The sequence below is a fragment of the Merops nubicus genome, unplaced genomic scaffold (genome assembly GCF_000691845.1).
Source record: "Merops nubicus isolate BGI_N331 unplaced genomic scaffold, ASM69184v1 scaffold12120, whole genome shotgun sequence".
Lineage (NCBI taxonomy): Eukaryota > Metazoa > Chordata > Aves > Coraciiformes > Meropidae > Merops > Merops nubicus.
The window spans coordinates 29,532-42,023 of NW_008582220.1; the positions used below are offsets into that span (position 1 = coordinate 29,532).

A 12,492-nucleotide genomic window follows, 5' to 3' on the forward strand; every position below is an offset into this window, starting at 1 on the left:
GTTTGACACTGACAATTCACCCTCTTTGAAAGAACAGATCAGATACAACCTGCTGGAAAGAAACTATGGCCTCCAAGTCCATCACAGGAAGACCATAAGAGACGAATACAAGAGTGCTGTGAACAGGTAAATGTGATCTTGGAACACAGGTACTTGCACTAAAGAGAAAGAATTATCAATAACATTGCTCAAGGTACAAGCAGAACCTGACCTGAAATTTAAGTGCCTGAAAACACAAAGATCCAGTTACCCATTTTCAAGAATAATGCATTCTAGCTGGCCAAGAGGAAAGCTTTACAGCAGCAGGGACTAAAAGGAGCCTACCCTGTTTAGCCCCTTGCAAAACGAAAGCTAATAATTCATTAGGGAAGCCCCCAAGAAAAGCAACAACTATTTAATCTGAAACCTGCCACCGGCTAAGAACAAACTGGTATAAGTTTTCTGGATATATATATTTTTTTTTATAAAATCTGGCTGAAAATGAGAAGAAGAAAATTTGTTTGTTGGAGCTGGTGGATTCCAAAACATTTTGAAAAACGTGGGTTTGTGTCCACTAGTGCTAACCTTTGTTAGGATGGAAGCTGCTAAGTTTACAAAATGCAACATTTTTGAACTCCACAGACACGGGTTCCTTGCAGTGCCACGTTTTAAACAAGTCCTATAAATTTCAATTCTCCTTCCTGTAGAGAAAACACCAATTTCAAACAGGATCGTCTAACGTTGCCTATTTAGAGACATGTATAATTGTTAAATTTAATGGGAAAAAAAAAACAAACCAACCAACCACTGGGGTTCCTGCATAATGTAAGCAACCATGTCTTACCAGATATTTCAGTAAAACTTTACCATTTATAGGAAGCTATTTTGCTTTTGGCTACTCAATGAAACATTTCCATCCAAAATTCTGTGCAACACTATACTTGGCACTGGGGAGGCCACACCTCAAATCCTGGGTTCAGTTTTTAGTTCCCTCACTACAAGAAAGACACTGAGGGGCTACAGTAGGTCCAATGAAGGGCAACGAAGCTGGTGAGGGGTCTAGAGAACACGTTTTGTGAGGAGTGGCTGAGGGATCTGGGGTTGTTCAGTCTGGAGAAGAGGAAGCTGAGGGGAGACCTCGCTCTGAAGAACATCCTGAAAGGAGGCTGGTGCCAGGTGAGTGTCGTTCTCTTCTCTTACATAAGCCACAGGAGAAGAGGAAATGGCCTCAAATTGCACTAGGGGAGGTTTAGGTTGGATATTAGGAAAAGCTTCTTCCCCAGAAGGGTTGTCTAGCATTGGAACAGGCTGCCCAGGGATTGGTGGAGTCCCCACTCCTGGAGGGATTTAAAAGACATGTAGATATGATGCTGAGGAACATGGGTTAGTGGTGAGCTGGCCATGCTGGGTTAATATCTGCACTCTCTGATCTTAAAGGTCTTTTCCAACCTAAATGATTCTATGATCTCCGAAGTAACTGCCATATTAGAGGTGGTAACAGAATAAAAAAACACAACCCTGAAGTCCACAGTTTAGAAAACCCAAACACAACAGCCAAGTGATCTGTTTTGACCAAAAAAGGCTTGTTAGCCAGTACACATCTCCTGCAGACAAGAAAGTTAACACTTACCATACATCTCATCTTCCAGGCCATGAACAAAAGCTCCACAAGCTCCTGATTCAATCAAGTTTACAGCACCCGTATCAATTTCTTCCTTGGGAGCATCATCTCCCCACTTTCTGCCACTTGAAAACTCCCCAGAGCTGTAGAGTTCCTTGGCTCGCTCATGCGCCGTGCGCTTCCTCTGTCCAAACAAGTTTTTCAGTTACGACCATGGTCAACTTTAAAGATGACCAAACAAAACATTAAATGGCTTTACTGGATTTGAAACGTTGCTATAAGGCTTTGTTCCTTTGCAGACAGAAAAACTGAACATAATACCTCGAGCAAGTTGCCTAAGGAAGGAATTTTACTGAAAAGCTTTGCTCTTAGAGCTCTGGAGTTTCAGCCTTTAGCTACTCATGTCACTTGGAATGCCTACGTCTACTGGTTGGGTTTTGGAGGAGTTTCCATAAGCTCACTCCTAAAACTAGGATGCAATCTTTCCATACATAATAAAGCTTTTAGCCAAAAGAACACAAACATTTACCTCTCTCTGCAAAACCTGAATAGCCAGGGGCTGCTTATTACATGCTCGGGTAACAAAATCTAAAACTAGCAATTGGTTCACTGACTTTAACCTAAAAGAAAACCTGTCATCATCAATTAACTCTCAGCAGCCCTGAGGCAAGGGCATGCTAAACAAACACACTCAACAGTAACATACCTGTTGTGCAATTTTAGTACGCTACAGGCAGCAAACCCAAACATTTACATACCCTCAGATCTGACATCAGCTTCTTGTCAAGAGTCTGCTCTAAGAAATGGGAGCTAACTTGCTGCATAGAACCCTAAAGAAAAGGAAAAAGGAAAATATTAAAAGGAGGATTATTCTAAATCACTTAATTATTAATATAATTTCCTGAATTATCCCAAGATAGTGCCCAATCCTACCCACCCATTCCAACAGCTTTAAAAAAGCTTGATCACAGCATAACGTCTGAGTCTGAAGAATACTTAAGAATTCAGAACATGTTCTTTTCCCACTGAGGTGAATATTGTCTTTCTGGAGTTCAGCTGGCTTACATATCCTGTGCTGGACAAGTAAGGGGAGGGAATTATGCCAAGTACTTAGTTTTTTTTCTCCTTGGATACTCAACTCTCTACTCTCAAGGAAAGAATCACAGCAGAGTTTAGCTGAGAAACATTTGGGTTTCCACAACCTCTCCTATTTCTTTCTTCTCAGAGTTTTGGTAGAAATTCACCTATACAGTTTTTAGACACCTTCTCATTTCTTTTCAAATACACATGAAAACTAAAGTATCAGAAGATGAACTCATTTTCAGGTGGAGAATAACTTACCAATAATTTAGCAGCCTGTACTCTAACAACCCAGGAACCATCGCTAACCATATGACAAACTTTTCCAAAGGCATCATCAACCAAGCGAATTTCTTCGTTAGAAGAAGGAATGGGGACGATGCTAACAGAGAAACACAAATCAGTTTGCTGCTCTTATGCCACGCTGGACAGCATCAAGCAAGGAACAACCACACTGAATTCCTGTAGGTGTGCAACAGACACCAGGCATGAAAACTTCATCTGGATCGGTTCATTCTGATCAGCAATTTGCACAGATTGGTTTCTCAGAAGTTGCAGTTTTTAGACTTAATGGCACAAACCCTTCGGGATTAGGATGATTTCTCTGCCAGTACTTTGAGTCACTTTGCATACTTGAAATGCTGGGGTTTGAACCCCAAGCCCCGAATTACGGTTGACATATGGGTGGTTCCCACAGTCCTTCATAAAGAGGTGGTGAGTTTGCCTTATAGCTTCCCCCCAGGGTGCGGCCGGCCCTGCAGGGAGACCCATAAGGGAAATGAGCCCCAGGGGTCCCGCACTGAGTTGACAAAGGTCAGGTGTCTGCTTGGGGATAAAAGCTGGGACCACCTGCAGGGAGTCAGGAGAGTCTGTCTGTGGAGTGCACTCCACAGAGCTTCCTGGTTCAGGGAAGACCTCCTGACTCTCCCTGGAGCTGGGTCCTGGTTTGATTAGACCTTTGTGAACACGGGCTGATCGGGTGAGAGTCGCCATGTGGGCACCTTTTTTCATATATGTTCAGCTTGCTGGTCTGGCTGTTTCCCATGTCAACTGTGGGCAACCTCGGGTCTCTGTTTGTACCACCTGTTGTGGGTCGAGTCACGTCTTTTGTGGGATTGTTGGGGGTGGCATCAATTATGTACCAGCTGATTGACTTGTTTGTACCCCCAGTGATCATTCATGGAATGTCCTTTTTGTATACAATACAGTCTGTGTATTGGATTCTCTTCCTGCTGGTGTTATCATTTTTGTTGGGCCTGGTCATTGGCAAAACGATACTTCACATACCTTTCAGGATAAAGTTGACTGAGGACCCAGATGAGCTGGACGGCAGCACTGCGCACTTGCTCGTAGTCATCTGCCAACAGCTTGCAGGCCTGAAAGAAGGTACACAGCCCAATATACCCAAAATGTCTCTACCTGAGCTATCATTCACTTCCCACAGCTGATTCCAGATCCTGACCACAAATCAGTTTGGACAGATTAAAAATAGGTTTAATTCAGTCTCCCCTTCTACTCCCTAGCAGTTCCAAGTTGGACCTGGTAGCCTAGTCCTAACAAAGTCAGTGAAGCACTTGCTGCAGAACTCCAGAAGTGCCTGTGCTCTGCAGGAAGCATGGAATGGGAATCTGTAATCCAGCAGAGGCTGCAAAAGTGCTGAGGGGCCTGGAGCATCGCTGTGCCCAGGAAAGGCTGAGAGCCTGGAGCTGCTGAGCCTGGAGAAGAGAAGCCTCAGAAGGGATCTGATCAGTGCTGAGCAAGAGCTAAAGAGCCCACAGGTGTCAAGACGCTGGGGCCAGACTCTTGTCAGTGGTGCCCAGCAACAGGACAAGGGGCAACGGGCACCAACTGGAACCCAGGAGGTTCCATTTGAAAAGGAGGGAAAAATTCTTCACTTTGAGGGTGCCAGAGCCTGGAGCAGGCTGTCCAGAGAGGTTGTGGAGTTTCTTTCTCTGGACATTTTCAAAACTCATATGGACATGATCCTGAGCAATTTGCCCTGGGTGACCCTGCTGAAGCAGGGGGGTCAGACAAGATGGTCCCCAGCAGTCCCTTCTAGCCCCCAGTCCTCAGTGATTCTGTAACAGAATCAATATGATACAACCTTCAGCTGTGCAACCTTACTGACCTAAATACAGGCTTCATGTGCACTCTCCAATGAGCTTAAAATGAAGTTTAAGACTTCAAGATTGCCAGATGACAGTAATAATGACATAATGCCTTGCTCTTTCCATGATTAGAATCGTAGAATGGTTTGGGTTGGAAGGGACCTTTCAAGGTCATCCAGTCCAACCCCCTGCAGGGAGCAGGGACATCTGCAACTAGAGCAGGTTGCTCAGAGCCCTGGCCAACCTCCCCTGGAATGGTTCCAGGGATGGGGCAGCGACCACCTCTCGGGGCAACCTGGGCCAGGGGCTCACCACCCTCAGCATAACAAATGTCTTCCTTATATCTAGTCTGAATCAAGCCTCTTTTAGTTTACAAACATCACCCCTTGTCCATTATCCACCCCCAAGAAACTACATACCAAGCCATACACTTTCATGTGTTTAAGAACAAGGGATACAAAATAGATTTTTATTTCCAGTACCATAGGACAATAAGGAATACAGGCAACCTAAGTGCAAAATACTCCAACTCTGTTCAGTTCCCTCCTCTCAAAACACATTGTCACAGAATCTAAAAAGCCAGATATGCAAACAAGTACAAACTAAATACAAACGAATACAAGGTTTTACCTGATTGTATATAGCTTGCTGTAATTTTAATCCTCTTTCATGAAGTTGCAGCTATAGGAAAAAAAAAAAAAAAACACAAGAAAGTATAACTATAGGTTTAGGTGACACAGACAAAAAAAAAGAAAAAAACACGCTACACAAACAGTAGCAAGGAAAATTATGGCCAAGAACTCTAAAAGTGTTCAGTGATGCTGAACTCATTTGGGATGTTTTCATGCTTCAAACCACAGAAGGACAGTTCTCTTTGTGGTGTAATTACAAATCCCAGGTCACAAATCTTGCTATGGATGTGGCTGAAGGAGATCATAAAAGCCACCCAAACAACTTCCAAAAAAATGATGCCAACGAAATTCAGAATGGAATGAAAATGAAGGGTGAGTGCAGCCGCCAGCAGAGGGAGATCCCCAAGAGGTTCAAGTGCAAGCTGATCTCCTCAAATGTATCCTGCTTCATTTAACATCATTAACTCAGATACCCTTGTTGGCCCTCGTGTTAGATGGGATATTGTTCTGAACTTTCATAGAATCCTTGAGGTTGCAAAAGACCTTTGAGATCACCAAGTCCAACCATCAACCCAGCACTACCATGACCATTAAACCATGTCCTTAAGTGCCACGTCCACAAGTTTTTTGAACCCTTCCAGGGCTGGGGACTCCAGCACCTCCCTGGGCAGCCTGGGCCAAGGCCTCACCACTATGCCAGGAAAAGAAATTCTGCCTCATATCCGATTGAAACCTCCCTGGGGCAACTTCAGCCCAGCGCCTCTCTAGTTACTGGCGAGCAGAGACCAACACCCACCTCACCCCAACCTCCTTTCAGTGAGCTGTTGAGAGTGACAAGGTCTCCCCTCAGCCTCCTCTTCTCTAGACTAAACACCCCCAGGTCCCCCAGCCACTCCTCACAAGCCATGTTCCCCAGACCCCTCCCCAGCTTCATTGCCCTTCTCTGGACCTGCTCCAGCCCTTCAAGGCCTTTCTTACACTGTGGCACCTAAAGGGTGCTGGCTTTAAGGGTGACAGAGAAATGTCTGTACATGCACATATTCACAAGCAACTCAGATTAATTAAGCACAATTCTCACGTGCAAGGTCTTTGCACTTCTGCAAAGCCAAAAACTTCTGAAGGGTCCCCGTGTGAAAACCAGCCAACCTCATAAACACTTAGAGAATGCTAAGGAATGTGACTGTAGGGCAAACCAGAAATGCTGTTTAAACCCAAAATTCTTTCTAGGCTCATCCCACAGGTTCCCTGTCCTAAGCAGCTTTCTATTGCATGTTGGGGCACTAGTGGTTTATTATAATTCTGGCAGCCAAAGGCAAATCGAGAAATACAGATTTCTCAAAGCATGAGCCTACATACACTCATGACAGTCAAACTGAAAAGCTTCTTCCTCTACAGCTGCAACAAAAATTATTATGACTCACTAAAATGCCCTTTGAGATCTCCCACATTTCAAGATCTAGCTTATTTTTCCAGGTAATTTTCATATGCTAAATGGACTTTTGCTAAGTTAATTAAATAACCTCTAACTCAAACCTCTCTGGATTAGTTTGCAGCCTGCTATCAGCTTCCTTATAAACCCCTAAACAGTTAATTCCACTCTACCAGCAACACTTACCATGGCTTTTATAGCTGCAGTCCTAACACGAGGGTCCTGGTCATTAAAATGATCTCCTATTATCTTCTGGACATCTTTAACAGCCTGGCTTTCAGCCTCTTTTGCAACACCTTTTTCCACTGGTCCAAGACAACCAATTAACTGAAGACACTTATTTCTTACCCCATGGGAAGAATCTGTTAGGTGCTGTGGGATGGAAGAGAAGAGCAGATGTGACTGGATTCTCACTCTTCCTTCACCCCTTTGAAACAACCAATCCCACAAGATCTCTAGCAGTTAAAAATGTCAGTACTGTAACAATTTGTTAATAAAAGTGAAAATAATTTGCACACTGGCTATGTTTTTTTTTCCTATGGTAGTTATGAAAGTTTCCTGCCCCAGGAGGCCACCTTACCTTGCAGGCTACCTCCACCAGTCTCATCCTGACAGACGGATTCTCGGTGAGTTTTGTGCCAATCACCAACAGGGTGTCCAGCAGCTGAGCAAGGACTTGGTGAGACTCTGCAAAACAGAGCAGTGAAAGGCTGCACACCTCTTTCCTGAGCTACAGACCCACAGCCTCATCCCCGTTTGAACATCCTCCTGAAACCTTCTCCTCTCCAGGTGAGAAGAAGCCCAGCTCCCTCAGCTTCTCCTTGCACATGGCAAACTCCAGCCCCTGACCACCCCAGCAGTCCTCTGCTGAACTCACTCAACCTTACTAACACTTACCAGGCACTGGGGAGCACAAAATCAGATGAGGGATTCCAGATGTGGTCTAACCAGTGCTGAGTATAACCAGAATACTGCTCTCCCTTGCCCTCCTGGCCACACTTCTGGTGACGCAGCCCAGTAGGCAGTAAGCCTGCACTGCTCACTCACACTTAGCCTGCTCTTCACCTGGACCACCACAAAGTCCTTACCTCTAAATTGGAGAGGTATGGGTCTGATGGACGAACTGTTCAGCGGATAAGGAATTCACAGGATAACAGAATGGTTTGGGTTGGAAGGAACCTTTAAAAGTCATCTAGTTCCAACTGCAGTGCCACGCACAAGGATATCTCACACTGGACCAGGTTGCTCAAAGTCCCATCCAACCTGGTCTTGAACACTTCCATAGAGAGGACATGCACAACTGGTCAACACGCTGGAGGGAAGAGATTCCATCCAGAGGGACCTGGACAGGCTTCAGAAGTGGGATGATGTGACCCACATGACGTTCAACAAAGACAAGCGCGAAGTCCTGCACCCAGGCTGAGGCAACCCCAGTATCAACCCAGGCTGGGGGTGATCGGCTGGAGAGCAGCCCTGGGGGTGCAGGGGGTGAGGAGCTGGCCAGGAGCCCTTGGCAGCCTGGGCTGTCCCCCCAGCCTGCTGGGCAGCAGGGCAGGGCAGCCTGGTGTGTCCCCCCAGCCGGCTGGGCAGCAGGGCAGGCAGGGGATCCTGCCCCTCTGCCCCGCTCTGGGGAGACCCCCCTGCAGTGCTGGGGCAGCTCTGGAGTCCTCAGCACAGCAGAGACAGGGACCTGCTGGAGAGGGGCCAGAGAAGCCCCAGCAAGGACCTGAAGGGGGAACCCCTCTGCTGGGAGCCCAGCAGGAGAGAGTTGGGCTTGGGCAGCCTGCAGAGGAGAAGGCTCCACCTGGGGAGACCTTCTGGGGGCCTGCCGGGACTTCAAGAGGGCCTAGAAGAAAGATGGGGAGGGACTTCTTACAGAGTGACAGCACAAGGAACAGTGGTTTTAAACCAAGGGTGTAGATTTATGTTGGGCATAAGGAAGAAATATTTTATGATTGTGGTTAGCCCTTGGCCCAGGCTGCCCAGAGAGGTGGTCACTGCTCTGTCCCTGGAACCATTCCAGGTGAGGTTGGCCGGGGCTCTGAGCAACCTGCTCTAGCTGCAGATGTCCCTGCTCCCTGCAGGGGGGTTGGACTACATGACCTTTAAAGGTCCCTTCCAACCCTAACTGTTCTATGACTATAAATGACATTAAAATAAAATTCAACCGTTTGAGTAAAGTGCATATAAACTGTGAACAGAACATAGAGAACAAACCCAGACTTTAGGGAAATCCCAGACAGGACAATCTAGTCTTTCCAGTCTATTACAAATCCAATGCTAATAAACTAATGCTTTCTTGCATTGGCTCTCATGTGCTAGTTCACAGCGTAAGGAAAATACTCCAAAGAGGGTTCCACTTGAAGCAAGTCTGTCCTCCAAAACAGAGCACTTCAGATGGAAAACTCTGTACTGCCTTAAAACCAAAGGTCTTCAGCGGGCAGCTCTGAGGAACATTTTCCTCCTCCTCACAAAAGCAAAAATCACTCCCCTGAGCAACAATTCCCAGCTACACGCTTCAGATGCGAGGCCTTGCTGCCGTCCCAAACGCTGGAAAGGCACCAGGACCCTGCCCTGCCCTGGCCCTGCCCCCGCCCGGCCAGGCTCACTCTCGTTCTGCAGCGTGCTCACGGCGTCATCCACGATGCAGTCCGGGGAGAAGCCGGCGGTCCTGGACAGCAAGCCCAGCAGGGAGGCGATCTTCAGCCTCACCGAGGCGTCGCTCTCCTGCGGGGAAGGAGCAGGCACCCTCAGTCACCTCCCAGCTTACAGAGCACACAACACTACGCAGAGGCTGGGCTCATAATACATAATCCAGCACGAAGGATCTGAATTTTACTTCAGGTCAATTCCTCCTCCTCACATCTGCAGCACACCCTGTAGAAAATTAACCATACCCAGACTGTTTACGTGGCAGCTTCCAGTGCATTTCAAATTCATTCTTTCACTCACAGTTCCTCAAAATTACCTTCGTATTGTTTGAAAATTTAAAGCTTAAATGACCAGTTTTTCAAGATGCTGGAAAATTCACTATGGATAGTGTTAACTTCTTTCCAAGTTTTTAGTGACCAAATGAAAGAACTCTAGAATTCTAGAGACTGATTCTAGAATTCTAGAGACTGATGATCTCCTGACTTCTGCTACAAAGCAGAGGCTGCGGGCTACAGAAAACAATCGTTTCTCTTAACGACAGGAAGGAATCCTGCCAATCTTCTCAAAAGAAATCAAACACAGCAAAGTGACAAAAAAATAGAAGCACATTAGCTGCATACATCTGCTTCTTTAAGCAACAGCAAAAGACAGAGCAGAAAGACAAAAAGAAGTCTGGATTGCATACTTAGGGCTCACCATGCAATTGTTCAATGGTGAACACAGAGGTATAGAAGTATCACAACCACAAACCTTGCATCTTTCAACAGGTGCAGAAATACCACAGTTACAACTTTTACCTCTTTCAACGGTGTTTAGGAGAGACCTCAATGTCATAACCCCTCCCAAGTGACAAATATGATACTTGTGGGAGTAATCGCTTCCTCAGCTGAGCTGGGAAACGGTCTAGAGCCCAAGCCTGGTGAGGAGCAGCTGAGGGACCTGGGGGTGCTGAGCCTGGAGCAGAGGAGGCTCAGGGGAGACCTTCTGGCTCTCCACAGCTCCCTGACAGGAGGCTGGAGCCAGGTGGGGGTTGGTCTAATCTCCCAGGGAACAAGCAACAGGACCAGAGGAAACAGCCTCAAGTTGCAGCAGGGGAGGATTCGGTTGGACATGAGGAACAATTTCTTCCCACAAGGGTTGTCCAGGACTGTGCCAGGCTGCCCAGAGCAGTGGTGGAGTCCCCATCCCTAGAAGGGTTTCCAAGCGTGGAGATGTGGTGCTGAAGAACGTGGTTCAGTGGTGACCTGGCAGGGCTGGGGGAATGGTTGGACTCCATGATTTTGAAGGTCTCTTCCAATGTAAACAATTCTATGACTCTATGATTTAGTGTTTACTCACCATTATTCGCATTCTTTTAAAAGAGGGACAACCCTCTCCAAGAGTCCAGATGAAATCAGTGATTTCAAAAGGACACTTATAAAGACAATTTTAAAGCTTTATGAGTAATGTCTGCACCAAAACCAACCCAGAGCTAGGAGCAGCCTCCCACTCCAAAGGGCACTTTCTCCCTCCTTCAAACAGCTCATGAGCAGGAAGTTAGAGAAGCTTATCCTTTTAGTTCCTAGGTCTGACCAATGTCTCCACAACCTCAACACCACTGAGTGAAAGTGTCTCTAACCCATCCTGAACACCCTCAGCAGTCAGGAATGGACATCTGTGATCGCCTCAGGGCACTGTTCGAGGAGACACCGTTCTCAACACACAAGCCAAAGTCCAGAAGTAGATAAAATGCAGCTTGGAATGCTGCATCAGTGGAAGTTCAAAGCAAATCAGATTCAACTGTAAAAAGAAAGACAGAACAGCACGAGGAGATTTATGAGAAAAATTTCAGCCTCCAGGGAAGCTCTGTCAGGCACAAAGTTTTGCTTTAACAAGCGACAGATCAATACCTGGATACTACAAAGGCCTGGATACTACTTTTGTTATTTGTTATTCTGCTCTTAAGACTTTTTTTTTTGAAAACTTTTTCTGAAGCACCATTTTTAAAGTGCTTTGTTTGCAGCATAAGCAATAGCTAAGAAGTTTCTCCACTGCTAGAGGAGATCAGGAAGAAAGTAAGGAAATGTCAGTCAGTCAGGATTTAGATAAAGTAAAGCCAGTTTTCAACAGCTGAGTTCCCTGGAAAACTTCTTGACGTGTCCTTTGTCCCTTGTTGCGTTAATTTAGGACTAACCATGCCAGGCACCTGCAGGGATAACATGGTGACATCCCTGTGACCATCAGCAAAGGGCCCAAGTAACACAGTCAGAAATCACCCAGCTGAAGGACTATGGTCACTCACTCTCCCCACACCAGCCCAGGCTGATGGCACCTGAGTCGGCAGCTCAGGAGTCCCAGAATCCCTATTCCACATCCAACCCCAAGACCAGAGGGAGGATTCTGGAAGCACACTTCCCTCCCAGGTTCAGTACCTTGTAATAATGCTCCAGCAGGATCCTGACAACCCCTTCCACGCTCTCCACTTCCACAGGCTTCCTGGCAAACTGGAGCAGGTACTGCAAGGCATCTGCAGGCGAGGTGGCTTTGCACAGGTCGACATGGAGTGCTGCTGACTTGCTGGGCTTGGTCAGCCGCAGCTTCTTAGCAGTGAGGTCATCATGCTGCTGCTGCAGGCAGAGACACATAATAAATCCAGACTGAACACTGGCTTAGCACCAACCCTGAAAAAGCTCCTGTAGCCCATGGCAGTCCCTGGCCTCTCAGCCAGCTCTTTGAGGAAGGATACAGCCCCAGCCCTCTCGAACACATCCCATCACACCCAGGTAGCCCCGATGGCCCGGCAACACTGGCTCTCTTCTCCTCACCCCAACGCAAACCCAGCCCTTCCTAACCCCAACCACCCCGAACCAAATATCTCCTCCACGCGCAGAGCACCTCACTGCCGAGCTCCCAGCGCGGGCGGGGGGAAGCCGCGCCCTCCCTCCCCGCCCCGAAGGCAGCACTTCACACCCCAAGGCAGCCCCGCTTCCTGGAAGCAGCTCCGGCCTCGCT

The 12,492-nt window shown here is 47.0% G+C and overlaps 1 protein-coding gene across 1 annotated transcript in view; it reads right to left on the reverse strand.

The window, feature by feature from the left end:
• INTS4 (integrator complex subunit 4) overlaps positions 1 to 12,107 on the reverse strand; it is a gene marked incomplete at its 5' end in the record, with an annotated part of 37,367 nt that extends 25,260 nt beyond the window's left edge. Inside the window, 9 exons of the mRNA XM_008937079.1 lie at positions 1,610 to 1,784; positions 2,359 to 2,430; positions 2,942 to 3,062; positions 3,968 to 4,056; positions 5,419 to 5,469; positions 7,036 to 7,221; positions 7,430 to 7,536; positions 9,459 to 9,576; positions 11,913 to 12,107. Of these exons, the coding sequence (XP_008935327.1) occupies positions 1,610 to 1,784; positions 2,359 to 2,430; positions 2,942 to 3,062; positions 3,968 to 4,056; positions 5,419 to 5,469; positions 7,036 to 7,221; positions 7,430 to 7,536; positions 9,459 to 9,576; positions 11,913 to 12,107 (1,114 nt within the window). The remainder of the gene's footprint in view (positions 1 to 1,609; positions 1,785 to 2,358; positions 2,431 to 2,941; positions 3,063 to 3,967; positions 4,057 to 5,418; positions 5,470 to 7,035; positions 7,222 to 7,429; positions 7,537 to 9,458; positions 9,577 to 11,912) is intronic.
• Between the last annotated feature and the right edge of the window lie 385 nt (positions 12,108 to 12,492).